General features: G+C 40.0%; 6 protein-coding genes across 11 annotated transcripts; 1 reads left to right on the top strand and 5 right to left on the bottom strand.

The window, feature by feature from the left end:
* Positions 1-437: 437 nt before the first annotated feature.
* rps6kl1 (ribosomal protein S6 kinase-like 1) lies at positions 438-6,085 on the bottom strand. Of its 2 annotated transcripts, XM_067478811.1 has the most exons (12): positions 5,937-6,085; positions 5,029-5,145; positions 4,733-4,900; positions 4,296-4,420; positions 3,880-3,972; positions 3,616-3,663; positions 3,007-3,139; positions 1,407-2,873; positions 1,241-1,330; positions 1,013-1,095; positions 804-899; positions 438-719 (listed from the first exon to the last, which is right to left on the bottom strand). In XM_067478811.1, exons 3-12 carry the CDS (start codon positions 4,866-4,868, stop codon positions 609-611), a joined length of 2,382 nt encoding a protein of 793 aa, XP_067334912.1. In that variant the 5' UTR covers positions 4,869-4,900; positions 5,029-5,145; positions 5,937-6,085; the 3' UTR covers positions 438-608. The 2 variants fall into 2 exon arrangements, with proteins under 2 accessions (XP_067334912.1, XP_067334913.1); XM_067478812.1 differs by lacking the exon at positions 1,241-1,330.
* angel1 (angel homolog 1 (Drosophila)) lies at positions 619-25,955 on the top strand. 5 transcript variants are annotated; one of them, XM_067478808.1, is made up of 10 exons: positions 619-730; positions 22,280-23,269; positions 23,420-23,643; positions 23,741-23,810; positions 23,902-24,344; positions 24,532-24,673; positions 24,775-24,885; positions 25,005-25,038; positions 25,188-25,351; positions 25,453-25,955. In XM_067478808.1, exons 2-10 carry the CDS (start codon positions 22,429-22,431, stop codon positions 25,611-25,613), a joined length of 2,190 nt encoding a protein of 729 aa, XP_067334909.1. In that variant the 5' UTR covers positions 619-730; positions 22,280-22,428; the 3' UTR covers positions 25,614-25,955. The 5 variants fall into 5 exon arrangements, with proteins under 5 accessions (XP_067334909.1, XP_067334908.1, XP_067334907.1 ...); XM_067478807.1 differs by lacking the exon at positions 619-730 and adding an exon at positions 15,828-15,965; XM_067478806.1 differs by lacking the exon at positions 619-730 and adding an exon at positions 21,681-21,777.
* LOC137101019 (olfactomedin-4-like) lies at positions 7,409-10,328 on the bottom strand. Its single transcript, XM_067478821.1, has 4 exons — positions 9,181-10,328; positions 8,925-9,089; positions 7,844-8,056; positions 7,409-7,757 (listed from the first exon to the last, which is right to left on the bottom strand). The coding sequence occupies exons 1-4, from the start codon at positions 9,229-9,231 to the stop codon at positions 7,599-7,601; spliced, it is 588 nt and encodes a 195-aa protein (XP_067334922.1). The 5' UTR covers positions 9,232-10,328; the 3' UTR covers positions 7,409-7,598.
* LOC137101017 (olfactomedin-4-like) lies at positions 10,580-12,596 on the bottom strand. Its single transcript, XM_067478816.1, has 5 exons — positions 12,398-12,596; positions 12,138-12,305; positions 11,855-12,067; positions 11,606-11,747; positions 10,580-11,513 (listed from the first exon to the last, which is right to left on the bottom strand). The coding sequence occupies exons 1-5, from the start codon at positions 12,455-12,457 to the stop codon at positions 10,720-10,722; spliced, it is 1,377 nt and encodes a 458-aa protein (XP_067334917.1). The 5' UTR covers positions 12,458-12,596; the 3' UTR covers positions 10,580-10,719.
* Positions 14,172-16,145, bottom strand: LOC137101014 (olfactomedin-4-like). The gene is made up of 5 exons (XM_067478814.1): positions 16,025-16,145; positions 15,754-15,927; positions 15,448-15,660; positions 15,221-15,368; positions 14,172-15,135 (listed from the first exon to the last, which is right to left on the bottom strand). Exons 1-5 carry the CDS (start codon positions 16,076-16,078, stop codon positions 14,306-14,308), a joined length of 1,419 nt encoding a protein of 472 aa, XP_067334915.1. The 5' UTR covers positions 16,079-16,145; the 3' UTR covers positions 14,172-14,305.
* LOC137101013 (leucine-rich repeat-containing protein 74A) lies at positions 16,578-21,330 on the bottom strand. Its single transcript, XM_067478813.1, has 13 exons — positions 21,186-21,330; positions 20,847-21,022; positions 20,667-20,774; positions 20,455-20,548; positions 20,264-20,313; positions 20,061-20,142; positions 19,870-19,955; positions 19,611-19,805; positions 19,418-19,513; positions 18,981-19,124; positions 17,669-17,773; positions 17,405-17,490; positions 16,578-17,145 (listed from the first exon to the last, which is right to left on the bottom strand). Exons 1-13 carry the CDS (start codon positions 21,328-21,330, stop codon positions 16,578-16,580), a joined length of 1,935 nt encoding a protein of 644 aa, XP_067334914.1.
* Positions 25,956-26,822: the final 867 nt, after the last annotated feature.

Here is a 26,822-nt window from a genome sequence, read left to right as displayed (position 1 = left end):
CAGTGAGGAGGTGTAAGGTAGTTCATTTTTTTTCCTTTGAATTTATCAGCTGAATTCAAGTAGCTGGTGAAATATTTCTTGATATCTGAAAGGTTGAAAAGGTCTTACTACTTGAAATCACAGCTCCACTGTAGGATCCATGTTGAGGCAATCCATCTTTTTTATCAAAAAAATCACAATCATAAGTGTTTGTTAAATGATATTCTTGTTTTCCACATTAATTATTGGCATAGAGTCCAACATATTTACTTGTCAGTACTTAGCTTTAGGTTGCATTAGTTTTAATGCACAATAATAATTTGCCTCTATTCATGGATATAAAAATTTATAAAATGCAACTACCAAAACTGCTTAAAAGAAGCCAAATTCGAATGTTCAGGCTTTCATACATTGGCGTTATTCAATATTAATTTTTCACAAGATAAATGGTTCATGAGTTTTGTTCCTGTTTTGAATTTTTATTATAATGTTTTTGTTTGGGAAGCACAAAATACAAAGGAAACCAGGATCTGATGCTGGATCCATTTGAGCCACACTAGAATACTTTGAGCATTCATCCTCCATTCCAGTGCAGAACAGAGAGATCAGATGTGGCACGGCTCTGCCTGCTAGCAGCTCAAAGCTTTCCAGGAGATGCTGCTAAAGAAGGGATGACACTTGATGTCACTCACACCTCCACCTCCAGAGCCCAGGCGGTAGCCAGCGTCGAACTGAAGCAGCTGTGGAAAAGGTAGGTAGGTAACATTAAATATTGTTTGTGGGTGCACAGAAGCCTGGTGGGTGTTTGAAGGTGAAAGCCAAACCTCAGTGAGCAGGGAAGCAGCTGCAGTGCTCAGGTGGTCAGGGATGAGCAGTTGAGTGTGGGAGTGGATTCCGGCTGGATGGAGCTGCCACAGTGGCTGGTGGTGACAGTGAACAGAGTGTGTGTGAAATAGATGACCTAACCTCCCAGTTTGCAGAAATAATGAAAAATGACACTGTCCTATGACTATATACCTATACAGGTGCTTACCATTCCCGTTAGAAGTTCAAACAATAAGGCTCCAAGACTCCACCAATCACAAGCTTCTGTGATCCTGGACACCCCACCGATTTCTGTCAGCAAATAAAAAGCTGAGTTAGCTTTACAGTCATATAAACTTATTCAAAAAAACATAATGTGGACATAATGCATCTTGCCACTAGGTGGCAGGTTACACTAAGTATCAACCACTGCATGGACAGTACTGTATAGTTGTACCTGGAGCACAGTACATCTCCTCCATGGCTTTAGAGCTTATCTCTGACTGAACCTCACTCCACTGGCCAAAAAAAGTTAAACACACCTTTCCTGTGAAAAACAGTATGTTTGATCAGGACTCTTGCTTTTCCTTGTGTACTCTCTTATTTTCATTTCATGGACTCACCGTTGCTGGTAAGCAGAACATTTCTAGGGTTCAGATCACGACACAGGATACCTTGCTGATGCAGATTCTCTAGGGCTAGCAGGATCTGTGCCCCCCATACACGCACCTCTGCCTCAGGAAGCCCCCAGCAGGTCTGCATGACCTTTTCTGTGGCCGTGGAGGACTTGGTAGGAAACTGTGGCAGGTGGCACCAACCATCTACCTCAATTATCTGGTCTTCCCCCTGCCCCTCCGACACTTCTGAATTTAGGGAAATGTCCATGTTCTCACTCTTCCTAAAGGGTGGGGCTCTGGGAGGTCCAAAGGAGAACCATCTCATTAATGATCCCTCTTTTGTAGATGGTATCTTCTCTCTAGAACTGAGGGCTGTGCAGGTTTCGTCTGCTCCCTCTTTTGCTTCACTGGAACATGTTTCCGCTTTGTATTTTCCCCCTGAGAGGGACAGAGGAACCCCTGATAATGTCCCCTGTTTTTCTGCAGTGCTTTGACAGGGAGAAGCAGACGAATGCCATGAGATGTCTGAGGTGATGCTTTTGTCTGTGTGATCAGAAAATACTGCTCTGTCAGTGCTCCTGATGACTACCATTCCATTTCTTTCTTCTGTAGTGGGAGTGTTGCTATCTTGCTTCGGGTCTCTATATATATCTGCAGAGATGCCACCTAAAACAGATCTTTGGTGAGAGCCACTGGTGTCCCATGATGCTCTGCTATGTATCTGGGCTTGGCAATGACGAGAAAGATGCAAAATTGCAGGAGAGGAACTCCTGGGATGACCATTATTTTCACCGTTTGGTGATCCTGCTATATTAAATGAGGTCTGGTTTGTATGAGGTGTACTTTGTCCTACTGTGCATGGCACAATACTGTCAGTCACTGCATAGGGGGTTGTTTTCTCACAGTTGTGTGTTGGATCCACAGCTTTCCAAGCCTCTTCAAACTCTGAGCTGCACTCTATCAGTCCCATTCCTGCTTTTTGTTTTTGGAGTTCTGACATAACACCGAGAGCTTGACTGACACGAGCACAAGCCAGAGGAAGAGCAGGTGTTTCCTGAGTTTCACTGGAGTGCAAACACAAACTAGGAGCTGGTGGATGGATGCGGGTGTTGGCCTGTGTCCTCATTGGACCAGAATGCAGAGTTAGCCGATCAAGCTTAGTGTAAAATGATGCTGTGGAGCGTGTGTTCTGCAGACATCCTGTCTCCTCGATGTAAGAATGAGTCCCGCAGCTCTCCAGGCGCTGCTGAGTCTCATCCCATGAAGTGGTAAAATCTGTATCTGGGCTCTCATCATTTAATTTCTCAGCTGTCTTTCCCATGGTCTCACTGTTGTGCTGGTAGTCTGTGCTGATTGTGGGTGAGGTGTAGCTGGTCTTCAGCTTGATGCTGTGTTGGCTAGAACTGAAGCATTCTGGATGTTCCTTGGCCTTTTTATTCCTCAGCTTGTGCAGCTTGGAGAAGAGCCTGCCACCTAGGGCCAGAGGGGAGAAACAAGATCAGCACAGCAACAGGGCAAATTTCTATCGCTACTGTGAACTGGTACATCTTGTTTGAATGCTTAAAAAATATGTGAAGTCAAAATGGAGAGAAGAGTAATGGTTCACCTTTGACATGCTCAAGATGCAAGTACACAGTGTCTTCACTGACATAATATCTTAGCAGCTTGACCATGTATGGCACCCCCTGTGGAATGATGGTTGGTTGGTCCCTGCTCTCCCAGCTTGACTTGACCAGACTCTGCAAGAACACATCCATGTAACAGCTGATCTTTTCAGACAGGGAAATGTCTTATGTTTTAGAAAGAGGAAAATATGTGCATTCATATACTTTTTCCTATTTGTGGTTCTGTATACATGGTTAAACAAAAATACACATTGCTGCTTGGATTCCCCTTTAAAAGATTAGTGTCTTTCTCTTACAGTCTCTCTGGACACTGAAATTTGAGGTGCTGGCTAAAAGGGTGAGAGCTTTTAGGCAGATCAATGCTAGATGATACTCAAGAAGACGTGATGGAGAGAGAGCTCCTCTCAACTGGCCGGCCACACAATACAGCAAGACTCGTTTTGTGCCACAACCCCCAAAACATCCCTGCTATTAGTGGTTGGATATTAACAAGTGGATTTAAGTTTAATTTCTATATTTTTCAGCAGAGTGCACATGCTTCTTATCTGATTTTCTTATGTGTAGTATCTGTGAAAGAACTGCATACTTACCTTTACAACAAATGTCTCCTTATTGACCATACTTTGAACAATCAGGACCTTTGTAATGAAAAGTAACACTCTGAAGTTACCATAGAAAAGCAGATACATTGTTACGATATAAGTGTAGGATTAGCAGGTTTCATGGTTAAAGTGCAGTTGATCATTTACATTTTTATCGTTTACAACAAGGAGTGTCAATGCACCAAGCGAGCACTAACACTGACACAGCCAGGTAAAAATGGTTACATGAGCTACAAATAAAGGCTGCCTTACCTTGTCAGTCACTCCGACCACCTTACACATCTCCAGATCTTCTACGGGTGAACTCAAGTGTCTGATTGGACGAAATCTCAGACTGCTGTAGCCCTGGTGATGAAAAGACACAGAGGATACTGGCTGCAGCACAATGCAGCTCAGTGCAGATTTTTCACAGTATTTGAGATAAAAAAAGAATTTTTGGGTGACAGTCAGGCACAAAAAATTTCACCTACCGCAAGAAGCACTTCGGGAGCTTTACCTTCATGATCAGTCAATAAATGCTGACATTTAAAATGTAATTTATCAAATATTAGTCTAATAATACATCAATGGTCTGAAGTTATTCTCGCCACATATGCAGAGCAAATGGCTTTGAAGCAGTCACCAAATCTACGTTTTGTAAGACAAATAGAACAGGATGATTGCCTTACCCCTAAATGAGAGCTGCCCTTCCCTAGGTTATCCTGCAAATGTGTTATGAAGATTTCCTCAGCTCTCTTTAGATATTGGGTCGTCTTCCTCTTCACTGCCTCTCGACGATCCTTGTTTGGATCCACTGTAAGACAATTAAACAACACTGTGCTGTGACAATAGAATAAATCTAAAAGACACCACTGTGTACTGCCTAAACCTCAATGTGCTCGTTGTTTGAGGATAAGCAACAGTGACACGCAGCCTATGGACTATTGACAGTTTGGGGAAAAATGTCCGACCAGCCAAGAAATCTGTGTTCAACCTTTGATTTGTGGCTTCCTGTTTTTATTCTGGTCCACATGTTCCCATCACATGTCTTGTGCAAACATGCTCTTCCTCATTCACAGTATCACAAAGCCTCAAATGCTTGCATGACCAAATGCTTTCCACTTACACTGAACCCCATTCAGCAGTAAGTCCACCCCATTCTTATAGTAACTGAAAGATGCCTCATAGTCCTCATTGACCTCGCTGTCCAGTGCCATGCGGATCTGCTTGGCCGCTTCCACCAGGTAATCTCTCTTTGCCATTGCTGCCTTGTCTTGGACCAGTCAAGGTCCAACTGAGAGTGAGTGCAGCACAAACAGAAGTTATTGCTGGTTTAGCAGAGGTGTAAACATCAGATTTGGAACAGAAACTTAATCTTAAGTAAATCATAGCTGACTTTTAAATGTTTTGCTCTGGACTCACCTTTGCTCCCTGGTCTTATCAACAGCAGGATACATCTCTGCCTGTTGTCACTGAGCTCAGGGCATGTCTGCCCCCAGTGACTCTGCGTCTCAGGTTTTTGTGGCACGGCATGATCGTCTGAGTCAGTGGAAACAAAGAGTTAACCTTCAGACTAACACAGGAAGTGAGAACTAGCTCATGCCTACTATTTCTGATGAATGGAAGGAAGCAGAACTGCAGGTTCTATAAGATGACAGAAAGATGACTCAGAACACTGAGGCACATTGTCGCATGTTAAATACGTAGTTATTTACCCATAAAAGATCACGAACACCTACAGAGTACCCTGGCAAAGATGTTGGCATGTGTATATAACCATATAATCCCCAAAAGCCTTGTGTTCACACGTCAGACTGTTGACATCTTGATGTGGTATAATTCTTTGTCACTGCTCCTTAAGTAAAAAAAAGTAAATCCGAAAGCTTGAAAACTGCCACTATGCTTTTGCCCTTTTCTATGGTACTCTTATTGTACATCCATTCACATTCTTATAGAAATCACATGAAGTGGATTATTTCCAGGGCCAAACCAATTCTTAGACAAGGTTTATCATTACTCACTACTAATGTGGTGTATGTTTTATAAATGCATTACCAGCCAGGTAGTGTATGCTAATGCTGTTACAGAATCTCCTAATGATTGAAACACTAAGATAGCAGATACACACCCCATCCTGGCTACAGTCATGGAGGCGACATCATCTAAGGAGTGTTATGAAACACACAAAGCCATCTTCTCACTCCCCCATCATGATCCATCACCTTCTAAACATGCACTTCTATAGCCTTTGTTCAGGAAACTCATTGGATAAAATAAATGTCAAATATAGAATAGAAACAGGCAATTACGCACAGAAACATGCACTTTACCTGATGTGAGGCCAGCATGCCCTGGACCCTCCTACCCAGCAGCAGCAGCAGCAGCAGCGGCAGCAGCCCGTGTCTTCAGCAGCCTCAACACAGTCATCCCAGGAACAGGAGAGGAGGAGAGAGCTCTGGTGAGGTTGCTGATTGGCTGAGCATGATGTCACTTCAGGGTACCATTTCACACACTCATTCTGACAGATGCTGGCCAATTTAAAGAGACAGTGCTGTTTTTGTCTCCGCTGACTGAAGGCCATTTTTTATTTCTATTGAAATGGATTGTTTACAGCCTAAATCCTGCATGAAAATATTGTATTGTTAGATTTATGAATGAGTTATGCATTAATGCATTTTATTGATTTTATTTTGCCATGAATGCAGCAATAACCCTGCCCAGAATCTATAATCTGATGGGTCTGGGTGCTCTGTACCAGATGGAGCCAGGCTCTATTCAAAGCACAAAGCAAAGTCACTCCCCTCAAGGGAGGAACAGCTTACAGGGGGGAGGAAGCTTTAACATGGCCCAAGTATGGTGGTGTTAAGATCAGATGTTGCAAACCTATGCAAAAAGCAGAAAAAGGGGGTCTGGTTTATAACTTCCTGTCTATTTCCAAATCTTTATTCAGACCCATTTTATTGTCTGTTGCAGATATTTATCTCAACAGAAACAAAAAAAAGACACTCATTTGAATGCTCAATTGTGATTTTATTGCAGAACCATAAGTGTAATTTCTATGCACCACATAAAAGAAAACTCAGTGAAGATCTTTTGTATCAATCACAACACAGCAGATCAAGAACAATGTGCTTTATTCCTTGTTAAATCTCACATTGTAGGACACGTAGTAGCCATTATTGTACATGTAGAGCCGCTGATCAGTTGGGTTGTAGTGCAGGTTCACAAAATTTTCCTGTAGTTTCTGAAGGGGAATACTAATGTATTTCTCCTCCCTTGTCTGGGTGTCATAAGAGTAATAGATCTCCTCTGTATTCAGATCTCCAGGCCTGGTGGCATACATGACTCCGCACACCATGAAAGCGTTTCCTATTAGCGGCTTGAATGCATTAGAAGTCCACTCATCCTCAATACCAAAGGATTTCTCATCTATCTTTGCAATCACCATTTTACCCTTGGCCTCCTCTGTGGCATACAATACCCACAGTCCTTTCTCATCAGCTGAAAAGTCAAGGTACTGGTTTGGTGAATAAGTGTAGGTGAATATTTCACTTGCTTTTGTGATCTGTCTATGGCTATAAACAGAAGAGGTCAGGTTTAGTTTGGACATTCTGAATGGATTGGCAGCCTGGTAATATACAGTGTTACCATGAACAACATAGTTATTACCAGTCCCTTCGTAACCTTGTGGCAGACCATGATGTGTGAAAGAGGACCTCTGAATGAGTTTTTCATAATTTGAGTACAGGTAGAACTCATACACTGAAGGCCTGCTGTATGCACCATACCAGTGCATCGACTCATAGCCCCGGACAGGTTTGGAATCCTTCCCCCAGCCTCCATACTGGTAACCTGGGTTCAGATGAGCGTTCATTTGGATGACCATGGGCTTGCTGACGCTCAGGATCCCTGTGTGGTTGCAGTTGCCTGAAGAAAAAAAAAAGTTTTACAGTATGTCACATGCAACCTGCTAACCAGCTACTGCTTGAAAATTAATTCCCAGACCTACCAATATCTGGCTTGATAAAGTCCTGATCTTTCTGGCAGTCCTCCAGTTTTCTCTGGAGCTTAGCAAACTCAATGCGGATTACTTCAAGGTTGCTCTTATCAAAAGTCTCCAGTTGGTTCACAGTTAGGGTCATGTTGTGAATCTGCCACAATATGCACCATAATAGTTACTGTATAACCTCTGACATCTTTAGAGTAAGGTAGTGATGCTGAGTCTTACAGTCTTTACCTCAGTATAGAGACTATCCAGCATGGGCGAGGAGGAGTTGAGAGACTCTTTGATCTGTGACACCAGAGCCTCAAACTCTCTGAGCTCGATCCGGAGCAGCTCAAAGTCCAGTTTGATGTAACTTTCTGGACTTCTATCCAGCATGGCCACTCTAATCGTCAAGTCCTTCAGTTCTCCTAGGAAGACGTCCAGTTTGCCCTTATAGTGGACCAGCTGAAAGACAAACACTTATCTATTTGTACAGTAAAGTATTATTATACAACTATTGTACAATTTGAACTTAGGTTTTTGTAGTTTTTTGTAGCTTTAATATATTCATCAGTTTTGAAAAGAAATCTAGTTTCGGTTTGAATTTAGTCTAAATATGTATATGTATATATGTGTGTATATATATATATATATATATATATATATATATATATATATATATATATATATATATATATATATATATATATATATATATATATATATATATATATATATATGAATATGAACTTAGGTTTTTGTATATATATACACACACACACACATGTATATATGTGTATATATGTATATATATATATATACATATATACATATGTATATATATATATATATTTTTGTATATATTTTACTTATTATATTTATTTATTTATTATATATTTTTTATATATATTTTTTGTTTAAGTTACAGTTGATTATAATAACCTTGGTGTGAAGCAGATAACGACGTGAAATTGCGTTTCAACAGTATATTTTTTACTGAATAATGTTACCACAAAGAAGCAAATTCTATTCAATAGCTATTTTCCCCCAAATTATGTGAGTTTTAAAGAAAACAACAGCATCACAATATGTTTAATTTGCATGTTGTATATTGACGCAAACAAAGAATTTTAAATTTTCCATTCCTCTCAACATACCTAAGGAAATACTAAGAACAAATATGCAGGAATAAAAATAAGACAAAAATGCTGTTTGTTGTAATTAAGATTATCTACTGATGACTACCAGCACATATAAGTGGTTTTTCATCATGTATTCTGAGATTTCAAAAAATAAAATAAAACCATAGAGGGAGCTCTGTTTTCATACTAACCTTATTTATCTGAATTTCTACCTCCAGCCTCAGATCAGTGGTAACTTTCTGCATGTGCTGCACTCGGTCTGCAGGGAAGTTGCTGTCAGGCAGGAACACACTGCAAACACACTCCAGTCCTCCTCCAGATGCAGTCACATTAGCTGATTCCCAGTCCTCCACCGGCTGAAAAAAGGAACTTTATTTAGATATTAATCCGAATACAATTTAATAAAAAGTCTTTAACATCTTTTAAGAAAAAAAGAAAAACACTTACAAGCCAAGCCAGAGCAGGGCTGAGAAAGAGTAGCAGCAGATTTAGTGACATGATGTCTCTAACAATAGTTTGTCTGTTTGTTCTCTACGCTTATGTCTACTCTTATCTATAGGTTTTACATCCCCCCGCCCTTTAACACCCGAGCTAAAGCAAGCAATGTTGGTACTTAGTCAGAAGAGTTTATTTGCATCCTTGAGGTCTGTGCAGGTGTGCATATTATCCACGCTATCCTGGGATTACTAGAGTTTTGTGATTTATGATTGGGATTTATCCTGTTGGACACTGTACAAAAGTTCAGTGTGTAATAACTTATATTATATTATAACACATTATAATATATTATATTACTTATATAATAACAATATTAATAATATTAATGATAGTACTTTTCAAAAACAAGTCTTTACAAAATGATCAGTAGAATAAAACATATTAAGTACACATAAAAACATCAAACATAAAATTATACACATAAGGTTATTTTAAAAAAAGATTTAAACAGATGCAGCCTGTCTGAAAGCCCCAACCTGGGTATCACTAATAGACTAATGGAACATGCAAAAATAAATGAATAATAATAATATGAAGAAGAAGAATAAAATAAAGATTAAGAAAATAAAAATGATTTAAATAGGAGAATATTGCACATTCAACGTTTGAACCAGGGAAGCATTTTAGAATGAGTTGTGGACCACTTCAGCACATGTAACAAAGTCTGAAGAGGGTAGAACTTTTTTCATTATACTTTATTTTGTTATACATTATGTTTCCTCATGTGGCACAAATCAAGAAGACAGTCTCTCCCACCCACATGAGGCTGAATGTCAAAATGTGGCCTGAGATAACACAAAGTTTACAAACCTTTGACAGTTATATTAAAAACAATAGTAAAGAGCAGTAACTGCCAATTTAAGTCAAGTTCATCTTGACACCCCCACTTAAATCTAGAGCGATACCTGTTTGCCACAATACTTGATTTTTGAGTGTATTTACCAAATATCTATATCCTTTTAGTTCTGTTGTGACTGTAGTACATGACTGTGGGTCTTGGACATTGACTCTCCCTCTGATCCACTATTTAACAACTTATTCATCTGTTTTCATAATGTAGTACTATTGTTAGGTGTGACCTATGCTGTATGTGTACTACAGTATACTGTATGTGGTTTGTTGTCTTTGAACATTTAAAGTCTTAAAAAGACAGACTAATAATGAAAGGTCTGGTGTTAAATCATGTCTTAGATTTCATAAAAACCTATTCTATGGGTTCTGAGTAATTGGAAAAAGACAGAATAATGTGTAATTAGGTACTTACTTATTTAACATTATTGATTGTAAACTAATGTAATGTACACGTATGAATCAGTTTGTTTGTTTTTTATGTAATTGCATCAATCATTAGTATAAAAAGTCCAGGCCATACAACATGATTTGAATGCTTTAGTTTGATTTTATTCAAAATACAGTTACTGACAAATAGACTCAACACAGATCAATTGTATCAATCACAATACAACAGACCACAAAGAAGTAGAGGAATTATTTTCTGTTGAATCTCACATTGTAGGACACATAGTAGCCATTGTTGTACATGTAAAGCTTCTGGTCAGTGGGATTGTACTCAAGGTTGGAGTATTTCTCCTGGAACTTCTGGAAGGGAATGTTAAGGTGTTTCTCCTCCTTGGTCTTGGTGTCAAAGGCGTAATAGATCTCCTCTGTGTTCAGGTCCACTGACCTGGTGGCATACATGACTCCACAGACCATGAAAGCATTGCCAGCCAGCTGCTTGTATGCACCAGTCTTCCATTCATCTTGAATGCCAAAGGCTTTCTCATCTATCTTAGCAACAATGATTTTACCCTTGCTCTCGTCTGATGCATATAATACCCACAAGCCAGTTTCATCAGCTGCAAAGTCCAAATTCTGATTGTCTGAATAACTGTAAGAGAACTTTTGACTAGCAGCTGGGATAACTCTGTAGTCATATTTGGAACTGGTCAAGTTCAGTTTGGTCATGCTGAAAGGTGAGTTGATCTGGTAATATATGCTGTTACCATGAACAATGTAATTGTTACCAGTACCTTCCCATCCACTGGGTATGTCATGGTGTTTAAATGCAGACCTCAAAATCAGCTTTTCATAGTCTGAGTATAAATAGAAGTCATGCACTGAGGGATTGGTGTATCCACCATAGAAGTACATTGATTCATATCCTCGAACGGGTTTGGAATCTTTTCCCCAACCGCCATATTGATACCCTGCATTCAAATGAGCATTCACTTGGACAACTAAGGGTTTGCTGAGGCTTAAGATTCCAGTATGATTGCAGTTGCCTGGAAAAAAAAAGAAAAGTATTTTCAGTGTTTGGCAATATAAGATTTGTAAACTGTTGTCCACAGTCTTCTGACAACAACAGCTTTCTTACCAATGTCTGGCTCGATTAAATCTTGGTCCTTCTGGCACTCCTCCAACTTCCTCTGCAACTTGGCAAACTCAATGCGTATCACATCCAGATTGCTCTTGTCATAAGTCTCCAGCTGGTTCACAATGAGTGTCATGTTGCGGATCTGGGAGCAAGCGCAGAGTTTTAACAGAATTCTAGCAATGTGTAACTCTGAAGAAGCTCAAGATATTTGCAAGTCTAACAGTACTGTAGGTTAAAATGTTCTTTTACCTCAGTATACAGATTGTCAAACAAGGGCGAAGAGGAATTGAAAGAGTCTTTGAGCTGTGATACCAGAGCCTCGAACTCTCTGAGCTCAATCCGGAGCAGCTCGAAGTCCAGTTTGATGTAATTGTCGGCACTGCTCTGCAGCATGGCCACTCTAACAGTCAGATCCTTTAGTTCTTTCAAATAAATATCCAGTTTACCCTCATAACTTACCATCTGAAAGAAAACATAGGTCAACATGATAGTTTGCCACAACAAATGTTTTTATCCATCACCTATACTACACCTTTTTAATTTGGATTTCCACTTCCAGGATCAGATCCTTGCTGACTTGTTGCATGTGTTGAACACGGTCAGCAGGAAAGGTGGTGTCAGGCAGATAGACATAACAAACACACTGACCCGAATCACCCACTGATGCAGTCACATTCCCGGACTCCCATTCCTCCACTGGCTGAAAGTAAAAAAAAATAAACAATAATAATAATATGTTTAAAAAAAAAACCACATTGGCCAGATTTAGTCACAGTAACAAACGTTACTTACATTCCAGGCAGAAGCAGGACCAAAGGCCAATAGCAGCAACAGTAGAACTGGCAACATCATGTCTCAGTTTATCTTTCAAGTGTGTCTTCTCTGAGGTTTGGTCACAGGGCTTTTAAAGACGGCTCTTATCAGATCATCGGAGACAGCTTCTCTTTTCCCATAGTTATTATTTGAGCTCTCTGGAACACGAAGCATCAGGTGTTGGTTCACAAGTAGTCTATGACAGACATTAGCCTTGTCTGCACACAATAAGCTTTAAACGTCACTCTTGATCTAAACATTGACTGTGGATGAGATAAACACCACATGGACAGATTTCTGATATTACCTTGTAAAGTTTATGGCCTGTTTGCTGAGTGCTGCATGCGTTACAGCACTCATGTCCAGATGCATTGCTCTGACTCTGCCGTACATTTAAAGCAAGTTATTAATGCAACGTGTAATAAATCCTACAGTCTCCTTGTATTTTGAGTGAAATGATCAAAGCATTCTGTATTGCTTCCTCATGCACTTCGTTAATTGCATAATCACATGCGCGTTACTAATATGATTCATAAAAAGTGAATATTGGGAAACAAGAAAAACATTTGAGTAAAATGCTGAATCAAACCCCAGCATCTCAAACTACATACTAATGTTAATGATGCTAATAGTAATTAAGTTAAAAGAGAGGTTTATCTGTGTAATAAAAATAATAACAGCGTTAAAATAAAAGGTTAATTTGTGACTCTAAATTGCCCATAGGTGTTAATGTGACTGTGAATAGTTGACTGTCTGTGTACATGTGTGTCAGTGTTGGTTCTGACCTGAGATAGACTAATAATAATACTTAACACACTGAATGGTTTTATCTGTGTACAACATAATGCTGCAGAAGTGAAGAATACAGGACAATGTACATCCAGGGGAAAAAAAGGAAATAATTATGAATGTATTTTTAACCTTAATTAAATAAAGCAAGTAAATCAATGTGCAATTTTAGCAACAAATGTACCAAATCAGTGATATGCCACAATGTTATAGAGATTCATATTCAAAAATTTATTCTGCAAGAAATTTATTTTTTATTTTATATGCAATGTTTCTGATTTTCCTTTTTCTTTTTTTGCAAACATTTCTAAAATTATGTTTTCACTTTGTCATTATGGGGTACTGGTTGTATATCAATTAGAAAATAATGAATTTGAACAATTGTAGTATCAGGCAGCAACATAATAAAAATTGAAAACAGTGGAGGAGGTCTGCAAACTCTCTGGATGTACTGTATATATAATTTACACTTGCAACTGCTCTTCTCACTGCCAAAATGTCTTGTAAAAAGGCCAAATGCACAAATGCACAAACAAGTGCTGTATATTTTATTGCACATTTTGTGACACTTTTGGGAGTGCAGCTCTAAGGCTCCAGACTGAAAATGGGGTAGTTTTCAGTCATCTTGGCAATATCAACAGGCAGTGACTGTTTTGAGTTTTTTTAGGCCTATGAGAAAATAGGCCCCTGGAGACATGGGTTTTCCGGCCCTTCTTAATAGACAATTGGAGTCTAGTGTTTATGATGATCTTGTGTCTTTTTGGTCATTTTCTGTCTGTTTTCAGTCATTTTGCACATCATTTGTGTAGTTTCATGTTGTTGTTCATTTTTGAGTTATTTTGTATCTTTTAAATGAGCTTTTTCTAACAAGAAACAGGATTTAAGGTACATTCGAAAGCTCTGTCCCACAGAAATGTACAGTAGAATATTCTTTGTCATTAAACAAATACACCATTCTTTAATTTGGGACAAGCACCTGTTAAACACATATGTAATGCTTAAGAAGGTTTATTAGTGATTATATAGAAGCACACATAAGGTACAAGAAAAAGTAAAATATTGTGTTATTTCATTCCTGAGTAAATCATAAGTGATGATTTAGCTCAACAGCAATGGAAGTTCTGCAGTGGCTTTAGTTGTGTGGTTAAACCACAAATGGTAGTTAACATAGTAGCCATCATTATACATGTAGAGCTTCTGATCAGTGGGATTGTAGTCCAGGTTAGAATACTTATCCTGGAACCTCTCAAAGGAAACACTCATGTAGCTCTCTTGTTTGGTTTTAGTGTCATACTTGTAAAATATTTCTTCATTTTGGATATCAACTGTTCTGACTGCATACAGAACACCACACACCATGAAAGCATTGCTCAGTCCTGGTTTATATACATTAGTCTGCCATTCCTCCTCTATTCCGAAAGAGGGCTCATTTATCTTAGCAATAACCATCCGACCGCTGGACTCCTCTGTAGCATAGGTCACCCACAGGCCCGTTTCATCAGCTGCAAAGTCAAAGTTCTGATTGGGCGAGTTAGTGTAGGAGAATCTAGTGCTGGCCCTGGGAATCACCCTGGACTCATATTTCATAGTGGTGAAATTTAGTTTGGCCAGACCAAATGGGCTGTTGATCTGATAATACAGAGTGTTGTCTCGAATGATGAAATTGTTCCCTGTACCATACCAGCTGCTGTGTAGGTTGTAGTGTTCAAATTGATTTCTCAAAATGAGATTCTTGTAGTTGGTGTAGAATCTAATATCAACAATGGAGCCACTAGTATAGCCAGAGTACCAGTACATGGACTCTCTGTCAGGAACAGGTTTTGTGTCTTTACCCCAGCCGCCAAATTTGTAGCCAGCGTTTAGATGGGCGTTCAGTTGGCTTACAATGGGCTTGCTGACCTTGATGATACCAGTGTGTGCACAAGACCCTGGAGAGATAGAAAGCAAAAGTGAGCTTAATGTGTCCAAAAACGGCTTCAATTTATATGCGGGTAGCAGTAGGAATTAGCTAACCAATGTTAGGGTTGAAGAGCTCCTGATGCCGTCTCTCACACTCCTCTAGTTGCAGCTGCACCTTGATGTATTCTCGGCGGGTCGCCAGAATCACATTCTTATCGTAAGTCTTCTCCAGCCTATTGAGGGTCTCCACCATGACTGTAATCTGAAAACATACCACAGGGTTAACCACTTGATTGGCAATATGTCTGTTTTTGGATAAGTTAAAACAGTGTAGGACTTACTTGAACACGAAGAGACTCAAAGACAGTGCTGGAGCCTTTGATTGACAGCTGCAGCTCTTTGATCAGAGCTTCCACTTGTTTAATCTCCACCTTTATCTCCTCTATGTCTGCATCATTGTAGCCATCAGGGTTCTTCTCAATTTTTTCAATTTCTACTGTCAGCTGTACTATTTTTTCTGCGTATGCTGTTAGCTTGGTCTCATATTCTTCCAACTGAAATCAAGTCAGGAAAAAAAATGTTTCCCGCATATTTTGTCTGCCACAAATTTCTAATGTATTGCAAATGCTTACAAAATGCCTGATTACCTTGCCCAACTCCAGCTCCACTTTGTGTGATATTTCCACAGCTGTCTGCTCCACTACCACCAGCTCTTTTATGGGGAAAGTAGAACTGGGCAAGAAAGCATCACAAGAACATTTTTCCCCACTTCCACCTTCTGTCGCATTCCTCGGACTCCCCTCACTCCACAGGCCTAGACGCTAAGATAAAGGGGCCATGTGAACAGAGATCAGCTTGTGTAAGTAGAACCTCAAAGAGCAGAGATGAATGAAATGATCAAAGTCATGCCATACATACCCCCCAGGCCAATGTGGAGCTCAGTAGTGCTAAGAAATACAGAGTGCGGAACATTCTGGTTCAGTCAGAGCAGTTGTGTTGGAGCTAGGTGGATCTCTGGCTTAATATAGGCTGGTTTAGCATCTTGCACGATGGAGCACCTGTTCTTGTTCACAGGATTGTTATGGACAAGAGATACTTAAATGCAATGTTATCTTTAGCAAACAGAAGTTAAGCATCGTAATGTGCATAAGAATTTGAAGAATCATGTGTGGGTGGATCTACCATCTGACAGAGTTCCCAGGTGTTATGTTTTATTTGCCCAGATGGTTCTATTCATTCTGTAGGCAACTGAATGACACGTTGGTTGACAGATAACAGTTGTGAATGAATTCTGAATATCATGTGCATAATCATAATTTTTAGAGCTTGAAAACCAGACAAAGATAAAATCAATCTTTATTACAGATTTTCTATAGATATAGAAGCCATACATGTCAGACAGAAAGACTTGCAATATTTTAAGCATAACATGATATTATACAGTGTTAATGCACAGTTTTTATAGGATTAATTATTTCTTTACTTTCTTTTTCTTCACTTTCTTGGTTTTGGCCTTAACACCTGGCTGCTTGGAGTTAAGAGCAGGCCTGGACATGGTCAGCTGAAGAGCATCGGGGCTTAGCTTGCTGTGGCAAATTTCTGGATCAGAGCGTATTCCCTGAGCGGATATGGGCTTGCTTGGGGCAAAGCGAGGGGAGTCATCCAACATATTGGGTTGGGAGTAGGAGCGCATTGCCGGGGAACTAGTGGGACGGTAAGGTGTGGCGCCTCTTAAGGGGGGCAGGTGGACATACTCATTGCTCAGGTTTGTGACAGAGTAGCGACTACTGTTGGACATGACAATGTGGTGCCAAGAGCTGAGAGGGGTGGCAGAGAAACGCTGCAGGCCACCTGAGTCCTCTTTGACCCCACCTGGAGAGATGACCATAGAGCTTTGTGGCGTAACTGCCTCCACAGCACTCTGAAATGTCTTTAGGATGCGGTCACTCTTCTGCTTCTCTTTCTTCTGACGGGACTCAACCTTTCTCAGTTGCCGGCGATGATCCCTCATCATCTGTTTCCTTGTATCTGCCAGTCCCCTGCACAAAAACCAGCAACACCAACACTAGCTTTGGGTCAAACTTTAGAGCTGTGCAGTAGGCAAAAAAAACACCTTTTTTAAGATTTATCTTTGTTCAACATGTGGTCAAATTCTCAGTTCATATATAATGCACACTTTGTGTTTTATGAGCTATACCAGCATCAGCGATCGTAATAAACCTTAACATCACGCATCTTCTCTGTGAAGTAATTTCAGTTCATCTGTGAGTGAAATCAAACAGTGGGAGATGTGTTCACCTGTAGTCCACGATTCCTGTCCCATCACGATCCAATCTCTGAATCAGCTCCTCAATCTGGTGTCGTTCTAAAGGAATCCTTGATTGCTATCATGGATTCACACATTAAGAAAAGAGTGAGAAAGTCACTTTTTTACTGGTCTATCAAAGTATGTTTGCATAGGGCAATATTACAATACTGTTTTACTAAAATGTATCAGTGTGGAGCTTTAAGGAAATGTAACTGGTTGCACAGTTCACTGGGTAATATAAAGGTTTAAAAAACCTGCACCGCCTTCCTGAAGTCTGCTACAGGGACGTGCATGGTGCCATCTTTATCAATGTTCCGAAAAAAATCCCACAGGCGCAGTTTACGTTGGTCCAGATAATCCTTCAAAAGTGGAGGTGACAAGATATTATGAATGTAACATTTTTTGTCTATCTATTAGATAAAAATGTCATGGCAGCCATGTGGTCTTTTCTTACTGGGCCACGCAACGTCAATTAAAATCAACGGCTTTCGGCTTGTCCCTTCAAGGGTCGCCACAGCGGAACATGTTCCGCACGTTGATTTGGCACGTCTTTTTACAACGGATGCCCTTCCTGCCGCAACCCTCCCATTTTTATCCGGGATGGGACCAGCAGCAGGTTGGCCCTTGGTGGCTGGCTGGGGCCACACCTGTTGGGGTGGGATACGAACCTGCTGCCTTCTGTGTGCCAGCCCCATGCTCTACCACTGAGCCACCAGGCCCCCTACCACATGATGTCGAGTCACATCACAGTATTATCCTGTGGCATCCCTGTGATGGCAGCAGCTGCCCCTCAGTAGCCTCCATGTGGTCATGAGACCAATGCAGCCGCTGATGTTATATCAAGCAGCTGCTGAGTACTCTGCATGATGGAGCCACTGAGCTCTTTGCTGCAGCAGTAACCCTTCAGCACCCTCGAGTGGTGGTCCCCCTGGTCACATGGGCATGTTGTGATGTCACATGACATCACATGGCCCAGTGAAAACAGAGCACATGACTGTGACATTTTTGTGTTTTTTTTTGCCATGTTCATATTTTCTATAATTTGTAGTTATATCTTAGTAAAGAGACTGTGAAATAAATACTTATAGTCATGATGGTACTGCTGAAACAACAAATATAATAGTTTCCTGGGACTTTTGCATAGTTACATAGTTGTCTAACAAGGTGATTAATCACAAAAATCACAATGTGATTCATGGATCAGACATGGCAGACATGAATCCATGAATCAACCAGTAAAAATTCTGGTCCAATGACAATTTGTATTTAAACAGTCCTCTCTTATCATGATGTTTACATTTTGATATCATGAGACCAAAACAACACCTATCAATAGACATGTGATTGGGAAATTGAAAATTTTTGTTACGGTATAACCACCACTGTTGTTAGCTTATGTTTGAGATGAAGAAATTACCATTGCATGTTTTTACTTAAATGACATAATACCACTGTAGCATTAAATTTTTACATTCTCCATAAATTTCACCCAAAAGTTGAATATCCCTAACTTTTTGTGAGTAGTGTATATTCACATTTTTTTAAGAACATTATTGAATAACAGACCTGGACGATTTTCATTGGATCGACACGTTTTGGTGGCTTCTTAGCTGTGAATCCTCCAACACCTCCATACTGTACATCCAGACTAGGATGCTCCTGGCATGTTACTTCCAACAGATGCACAAAGTTTTCATTGACCAGCACATTCTGGTTAAAATCAAAAAGTGAAAAAAACAAAACATTTACAATCTCAGAAAATGTGTTTCTCTGAATACTACTTTGTATTATAGTGATTGCTATATAGTGATTGTTACTACAGTGTGATGGCACTGGCAAGTTGGCACACACATTCATGCATAGGTTTAAAACTGGTTTCATTTTATAGGTAATATATATTGAATGTATATTGTTTAAACTATCTTTCACTATATTAAAAGCTAAAAGAGTTGAAATTAAACCTTCATCTATTTGCCTAAGCAATGTTAGGATAAGTCACTTACACATATATTTATTTCCTCCAAAGCAGTTTTAGGTGTGTTCTTGACCACATCAACTAAGGCCAGTGCCCCCTCTACTGTTAAAGAGTTGTAAGCCAGCTGCAGGATTGTAACAATAAACATTACTGTGCACAGCATGCATATTTGTAAAACTGCTGATACTATTTGTTTACTTAATACAAACTAATTTACCCACCAGTAGGACTCGAAGCGTGTCGTTGAACTGAAGACCCCTGCACAGCATGGAGACCCCCTCATTAGTGAGACGGTTGTTGCTGAGGTTGAGATGCACCAAAGTGTTGTTGAATTTTAGAGCCTCTCCCATGGCCAGGGCCCCCTCATTCCCAAATCCATTCCATGATAGGTCAAGGTATTTTAACATCATATTTACCTAACACAAAGAATTTATGTAAATATCAATTCATTGGTCAAATAAACTTCTTATATACCCATACCTTGAGTCCAGCACAAAAAGCTACAGCCCCTTTCATCCTAAGTTGATTCCAGCTAAGGTCCAGGACCTCCAAGCCTTCATTACTTGCTGTAGAAATCAATAAAACCAGGGACAAATACATGGATCTTTGTAATCACATTTTTTTATAATCATATTTTAAACAGACATCAAGACTTTTGAATATTATCCTACCCAACAGTTGTCCCAAATGTTCCCCTCCTTTTCCACAAAACTCATTATGGCTCAAGTCTAGTTCTTTAATTTGGGAATTGCTCTAAAAATGAAAATATTAGCAATAATGTAAGCACAACCAACCACACAATGAGACGGCAAGCCACATTTTATAAGGCAAGGTTTAAAAGTCACTGTTATTGAATCTATAATGAATAACTTACGGACAAGGCATCTGCAAAATATTTAGCATCCTCATCTGTAAATCTATTTCCTGTTGTGAAAACATATTACATGTTTAACATATACCAAACTCTCATGACAATAGTGTTGTTACTGTGATTGTTAAATGTACTAATCTACTTTTTTACAATCATTGATGTGACACATGAACTGATACTTGATACCGCATTACCTGAAAGTTTAATTGATTTTAATGAAATGTTGTCCAGCAACATTTTAGCAACATACTCAGCTCCTGCAGACTGTAGATAGTTGTCAGACAAATTCTGAAAACAAACAAATGTATTGGTGCAATTTTCTGTAAACTCCAGTGTAAAACGTCAAATAAAAAGTCCCCTGAAAAGCACTTCTGCCCTCTAGTGGAACATTCACAGTGCTACATACCAAGTGCTGAACGGTGAAATTAGTCTTAAACATCTCCCCAAGGTATTTAGCTCCTTCAGCTTGAATATAATTGTCTCCCAGTTCCAGGGTGTTGATATGCATATCAGTCTAAAAAAAATCGCATGTGAAATTCCCTATTTAAAAGGGTCAATTTATAACATATTATTAGTTTAAACTTACCACTAAAGCAATTGCAAGTGCCTTGGTGCCCAATGGTCCCAGTCCATGGTGGGTGAGAGTCATGGTTGTAGAGTCAAGGTTTCTTAAAAAATAGGAAACTGGCACAACACCTACCAGCTTGCAGGCCTGAAGGTAAACTTCAGCTGTAGACATCCCTTGGTTCCTCTCCTCTTTTTCTGCAAGTGAATACGTACCACCATAAGGTTCCTTTCCATGACACAGTAAATGTGTTTTTCAGAAACTTAGAACAAGACAAGTTTTTGGATATTGGGAGTGTGTCTATTTTTTGCATCTCTACCATAAGAGCAAAATGAATGAATTAAATGTAAGCCTACTTACCATCTGAATCTGTGTCAAGGTCTGTGTCAAACTCCAAGTCTTGGGAATGAGATGAGGAGGGACCATCGTCACTGTTTAGGCGGAGAGACTCAAAAGTTAGTACAGACATGGCAGTAATGTCACTGCATATCCCGTTTGAAACCATTTGATAGGGAACACAGTCTTTTGCGTATCTGTTGCTGCAGTGTGTAAGAGCAAATACTGTGAAATGAAGCAGTATGTTCTGACCAGCAGGTAATCCTATCCCTCAGGTAATCTATCACGTGTATAGTGACATTAATGATTTAAGCTTTAGTATGTGGTTACAATCCTGTTTTACTAGGTATAAGCAAAACATCGTGCAAGCACAGCATGGCATAGAGTCTGCAATTGTCTGCATATTGTTCAAACATTTTGAAGGATGTTGTATGTATTTTTTTAAAATTTTGATGTAAATAAATCATCACACACTATGAAGTCACGTCAGTGACCTCTGACTTGCGCTTTGCGGCTTGAGAATGCGCATGCGCAGATTTCACTAGAAGGATGATTGGCAGCCTGCTGTTTTACGTGCTCTACCCGTTTTCACGTTACCTGACCACTCGACGCTCAGGTACGTCTTACACCGCGCTTGCAACGTTTCAGCCTTGAGTTAAATCAAAACAATGTTTGCTTTCAACTTGGAGCCGCTGTTTAAGAGCTAACGGTGCAGAAGTTAGTCCGTGTAAGGTTGGCAGTGGCAGTTTATTTAAACTTGTTCTTTAGTTAAAAGCTGAATGTGACATGTGTCTCGTAGTTCACTAATTTGACCTCAGTAGTTTCCTCGCGTAGCGCATATCTGCCTGCTATACTAACTTTAACACGTTGCTCAACTCATGGCAACGTGTGTTAGCTTTTTCTTTAGCCTGCACCTGTTTTCAAGCTTTTGACGCCTCCCTATGACGCCAGAACGTAACAACGTGGACGTGTTTTGATTTATACACATATATTGTTTTCAACATTGGTTGTTTGGTCTATATTTTTGTCAAACAGTCGAACAAAAAACAAAAGAAGCTCAGTATGTTTACCTCAGGAGGACTTCCTCTATGTTAACGGACACTTTTTGTTTTTGACAGAGACCTCAAAGAAGGGTCTCCCTCATGCAGTGGTTAAGGGTACAGCAGTGTGGGATGGTGGTGCTGTCGCAACCAGGAGGTTCACCCAGTCTCTGCAGGACCAGTGTCTTAGCCAAAGCAGTGGGACAGAAGGACAAACTAAAGAAAGGATGAAAGAACTAAGCCCAGAAGAAGAAGAAGAAGACAGGGCAAGGCCAGACACTGATGTTAGACAGCTGTTGGCTGCATTGCTTGAAGAAAAAGAGAATGAACCTGCTGTTATGATAAGTAAGAACCAGTCTGGAGTCGAAGAGAAAGAAGCAGATGTCAGAAATGGACGGCAACAAGACAAGATGGATGCTGAGAAACAAAAAGGCGAGGAAATGATTGTCCGCGTCGACGTGCTTCATAAGAAGGGAAACCCAGCAGATGGAAGTATTTTTCCAACTGAGGATAACCATTCAGAGGAGCCACTTGGGGAACATTTGAAGCGTGTGCAAACAGGGGAGCACATGCAAGAACCAACTGGTCCAGTACAGGAACAAATGCAGATTCTCACCTTGAAAAGCCAAGTAATTCCAGCTGAGGACAACATACAAGAAATTACTTGTCCAATAATAGAGCAAATACAGATTCCCACTTTGGAAGGGTTAGTAATTCTAGCTGAGGACAACACACAAGACACCACTTATCCAGTGCAGGAACAAATAAAAAGCTCGGAAGAGTCATTAACTCTAACTGAATCGATAACTCAGGTATCTGAGTGCTGGGATGAATATGTGCTTTCCACAGCTGATGAAATGCAAGGTTGTACAAGCAGTTCTGAGTTGTTATTTGCCTCCTCCCTATATGAGACTCAGACCTGCCCTGACCTCCATGGGCAACATGATGAACGAGCTGGTTGGCACTTCCGTGTAGGCCCAGGCCTGTCTGAGGAAGTGTACTGTCCACTGTGGCAATTTCCTAGTGCTAGCTATTACCCTCCTGTGGAGCAGTTATTGCCATTTGAAGGTGAGAATCAGATACATTTGATAAGAAGAACATTTAGGTTATGGATTTCTCCATAGTAAAATTTATTTATTTATTTATTTATTACCATAGTGAAATTTGTATAAGATCATTAGTAGTTTCATATCATGTGTCTACTTGTCTTCCACCCAGTGATGTGGAGAGTATGGGAGGAGATGGAGGAATGCACCAACGCTGAAAAAACTCTCCCATTCATAAACCCCACAATGAGCTTCACTGTCATGTCCTACAACATCCTAGCTCAGTACCTATTAGAGGCCAACCAGGAGCTGTACATACACTGCCCCCTGGAGGTGCTAGACTGGAGCTACCGCTACAATCTCATTATAGAAGAAATACAGAAATGGGCACCAGATGTGAGTTAGAAGCACCTTTTTTCTTAAATTTAATCTCCCTACAATTGTAATCTAAAATTAGCTGTCCACAAATGAGTTGTTTCTGCCTTTTGTGTAGATTTTGTGTCTACAGGAAGTTCAAGAGAACCACTACCAAGAACAACTGTGTCCATTCCTCTCTCAGATGGGTAGGTTGCCTGAGACAAACAGTGGAACAGCCATAGTGGAAGATATTGTGGCAAAGATACTACATATCATGTCTGTGTGTTGTTGCTTCAGGCTACACCTGTGTGTACAAACGGCGTACAGGGATGAAGACCGATGGCTGTGCTACTTGCTATCGTAGCAGTTACTTCTCTGAGATATCACTAACTGAGCTGGAGTTCTTCAAGCCGGAGACAGAGCTGCTGGACAGGCACAATGTGGGCATTGTTTTGCTTCTGCAACCTTGGGTGACCCAAGGTTCCAAGGTCAAGGCGAAGGCCTCACCGCTGTGTGTTGCCAACACCCACCTGCTCTTCAACCCCAGGAGGGGTGATGTGAAGCTGGCTCAGTTGGCCATGATGCTTTCAGAAATAGACTGTATGGTAAAATCCTGTCAAGTCAAGGGCGAACACTGTAATGTTATTTTGTGTGGGGACTTCAACTCTCTGCCACACATGCCTCTGTACCAGCTGATCACCACTGGCGAGCTCTACTACCAGGGTCTGCCAGCATGGATGGTGAGACAGAAACATTGCAATAAAGAGCTAACATTACATTAGGTGGAACATGTATAGCTGCTCCCCTGTCACTTTCTATGGACTTCTTTTGGAAAATCAATGTTGTTTCTATTTCATGTTATCTGCCATGAGGCTTGCAGCACTTAGTCTGAAACCTTTTACTGTATGTGTTCACCGTGTCCAACAGATTTCAGGTCAAGAGGATTTGTCACACAAAACCCATTGCTACAGACTGTTTGCCCCCCTGTGGCCCAACTCTCTGGGAATCACTGACAATTGCCAGTACACTGCTGTTAATGACTTATTTGAGAACCAGAATCAGGAATCAGGTCAGTTTTGAAAGTTTTTTTCCCCACTTTTGAGTGAAGTTAAATTTTTCTTTTAATTTTTCACTCTCCTTCCTATCTTGTATTGTTCTTTCCTTCTGTAGGGAGATTTCAGTACAGCCACAACTTTATGCTCCAGTTGCGCTACTGTCCAGCTGCATGTGTTCGTCCCCAGGATCTGAAGCTGATCCCAGGAGTGACTGATAACACACCAAGTAAAGTCAAACAGTAAAAAATATAAATATATATTTACAGCAGATCCACCGTCAACTAAAAATATAACCTGAACCTGCTTCAGTATTTCAATCTCAGTATTTCTTCTCATTGTGCACAGATGCTTCAAGAGAAAATCAGCCTTGTGATAAAAGGTTGGTTAACTTGCACTTTTTGATAAGCTGGCTTTGCCTAATAAAATTTCCAAATTCATTTCAGTCTCATCACAGTGTATGTGTGCAGAACATGAAGTCGAGTTCAGTGATGGTGAGATGTGATAGTTGACATAAATTTTGCTTCACAGATTCAGACACAGTATCAGTCATCGGTTAGACCTGAAGTCTGTCTATAGGCACATCCTACCAGGCTCTGGCAATTCGGAAGTCACAACCCTCAACTCTGAAGTGGGAGCGACTGTTGACTACATCTTTTACTCACCAAGACGCATCCTTACTACTGATCAAAAAGGTATGGGGATGTGTCAGAAAAAGGATGTGAAATATTGCCACTCTGAATTATTCATTTTCTCATTTAAATAATTTAATATCGTTTGTTTTTCTTCTCCTTAGCTGGTGGTGACTTTGTGAGCAGAGGTCTGAAGCTGACTGGTCGTCTCTCCCTCCCTTCAGAAGATGTCTTATGGTCACTGAAGGGTCTTCCTAATCATATCTTTCCCTCTGACCATCTCAGCCTGGTGGCCAAATTCCAGCTGGATTTGAATGGTGCATGATAGGAAAGACTGTGGGCGAACTCAATAAGACAGGTGTCAAAAGATAATATATTTCTGTTCAAACAATTTAGATCTTGCTTTCTTCACATTTGGTTTCTGGCAATTTTTTTTTTAACTAAAATGTTTTTGTAAAAAGAGAAAGGAAAAATAATAGATGCCAATATTCCATCTCTTTTCACATGGTTTTCATCAGATAAATGAGTGAGCTATTGCCACGTTATGATGAATCGTTTTATTGTTGCTGGGAAAAAAATTGTGGTTTATGACAGATGTAACAAAACACTAGCTTGACCTTTTTTCTCTTGGTAATAAATTAGTATGTCACTTTTTTATGAAAAAAAAACCTCAGTAATTTGTGACTCCTCTGTGATTTTTGCCTTTTAACACACATTAAGCACAAAGCAGGCATCTGGGCCTTGATAGCAATACATATCTCCTCCCCCATAAAATGACGCAAATGCATCCAGTAATATTAAATCCTTTAGTTTTTTTGTTTGGGACGAAGATGTCTGTGCATGTTAGTGTGTGTCTGGCTGATGGATGAATTAATTTTTCATGGAGATCTTTGAGTGTTCATGGATGATGGAGCTCAGTAAGAGAGTTGGATGTGTTTCTTGTGTGTCTTTGTCAGGAACTTCAACACAGGCTTCCTTTATGTTAAGATTTCTTTTTTAGGTGCTCACTTCCACATATCTTTCTAACATCTGTACATCAAATCTAACATTACTGTACAGTACTTCACATTTCATGCAGCTCTTTCTATCTGACTGATGACTGTTTTTCATTGAATGCAGCAACTGTTAAACCTTTTTAGCCAATTTTTGTGCTGTGGGGTGAACTTAGGGATCCATAAAAAAAGATCCCTTAGGTAAGATCCCTCTTTATCAAAGCATCATATGTGGATCCAACATATAACTGAAATAATTTACCTAAGTCCAGGAAATACTGGCTTCACCTAAATGATATGATGAACAGAATGTCGCTTAATGTCGGTCTTATAGTTTTTTTATTTGTTTATGATCTAACTAAAACAATGAAACCCACTTTAACGGTGCTTTATTTGGCTGAGGTTTCTGCTTGCCTTTTATAGAGTTATGTAGTGGTTCTTTTGTGTAAACCCAGCAGAGGTAGTGTTTAGATACAATATCTCTTCTGTCTGCTCTCATCATCTGCCTTGCTGCCAAAAGCTGCCCTTGTGCTCAGTTTGAA

The sequence above is a fragment of the Channa argus genome, chromosome 16, assembly GCF_033026475.1.
Source record: "Channa argus isolate prfri chromosome 16, Channa argus male v1.0, whole genome shotgun sequence".
Taxonomy (NCBI): domain Eukaryota; kingdom Metazoa; phylum Chordata; class Actinopteri; order Anabantiformes; family Channidae; genus Channa; species Channa argus.
Note: the sequence above shows the minus strand (reverse complement) of the source record. Positions and strands in the feature narration are given on the sequence as shown.

Excerpts from the sequence above, each read along its gene's own strand:
- rps6kl1 (XM_067478811.1), bottom strand. The coding sequence starts at position 4,868 with ATGGCAAAGAGAGATTACCTGGTGGAAGCGGCCAAGCAGATCCGCATG. Across the intron at positions 3,664-3,879 it reads TGGTCGGAGTGACTGACAAG|GTCCTGATTGTTCAAAGTAT; the intron begins GTAAGGCAGCCT and ends TTCATTACAAAG. Across the intron at positions 720-803 it reads CTGCTTCCCTGCTCACTGAG|CTGCTTCAGTTCGACGCTGG; the intron begins GTTTGGCTTTCA and ends CCTTTTCCACAG.
- LOC137101019 (XM_067478821.1), bottom strand. The coding sequence starts at position 9,231 with ATGTCACTAAATCTGCTGCTACTCTTTCTCAGCCCTGCTCTGGCTTGG. Across the intron at positions 9,090-9,180 it reads GCCCTGCTCTGGCTTGGCTT|CCGGTGGAGGACTGGGAATC; the intron begins GTAAGTGTTTTT and ends TCCTTTTTTCAG. Across the intron at positions 7,758-7,843 it reads TGGATAGTCTCTATACTGAG|ATTCACAACATGACCCTAAC; the intron begins GTAAAGACTGTA and ends ATATTGTGGCAG.
- LOC137101017 (XM_067478816.1), bottom strand. The coding sequence starts at position 12,457 with ATGATGTTGCCAGTTCTACTGTTGCTGCTATTGGCCTTTGGTCCTGCT. Across the intron at positions 11,748-11,854 it reads TTGACAATCTGTATACTGAG|ATCCGCAACATGACACTCAT; the intron begins GTAAAAGAACAT and ends GCTTGCTCCCAG. Across the intron at positions 11,514-11,605 it reads TTTAATCGAGCCAGACATTG|GCAACTGCAATCATACTGGA; the intron begins GTAAGAAAGCTG and ends TTTTTTTTCCAG.
- LOC137101014 (XM_067478814.1), bottom strand. The coding sequence starts at position 16,078 with ATGTTCCGCACTCTGTATTTCTTAGCACTACTGAGCTCCACATTGGCC. Across the intron at positions 15,928-16,024 it reads GCTCCACATTGGCCTGGGGG|CGTCTAGGCCTGTGGAGTGA; the intron begins GTATGTATGGCA and ends CCTTTATCTTAG. Across the intron at positions 15,136-15,220 it reads GCTCTTCAACCCTAACATTG|GGTCTTGTGCACACACTGGT; the intron begins GTTAGCTAATTC and ends CTATCTCTCCAG.
- LOC137101013 (XM_067478813.1), bottom strand. The coding sequence starts at position 21,330 with ATGGTTTCAAACGGGATATGCAGTGACATTACTGCCATGTCTGTACTA. Across the intron at positions 20,775-20,846 it reads CACTTGCAATTGCTTTAGTG|ACTGATATGCATATCAACAC; the intron begins GTAAGTTTAAAC and ends GATTTTTTTTAG. Across the intron at positions 20,143-20,263 it reads ATTTTGCAGATGCCTTGTCC|AGCAATTCCCAAATTAAAGA; the intron begins GTAAGTTATTCA and ends TTTCATTTTTAG.
- angel1 (XM_067478806.1), top strand. The coding sequence starts at position 21,711 with ATGATTGGCAGCCTGCTGTTTTACGTGCTCTACCCGTTTTCACGTTAC. Across the intron at positions 23,811-23,901 it reads TCCATTCCTCTCTCAGATGG|GCTACACCTGTGTGTACAAA; the intron begins GTAGGTTGCCTG and ends TTGTTGCTTCAG. Across the intron at positions 25,039-25,187 it reads AATCAGCCTTGTGATAAAAG|ATTCAGACACAGTATCAGTC; the intron begins GTTGGTTAACTT and ends TTTGCTTCACAG.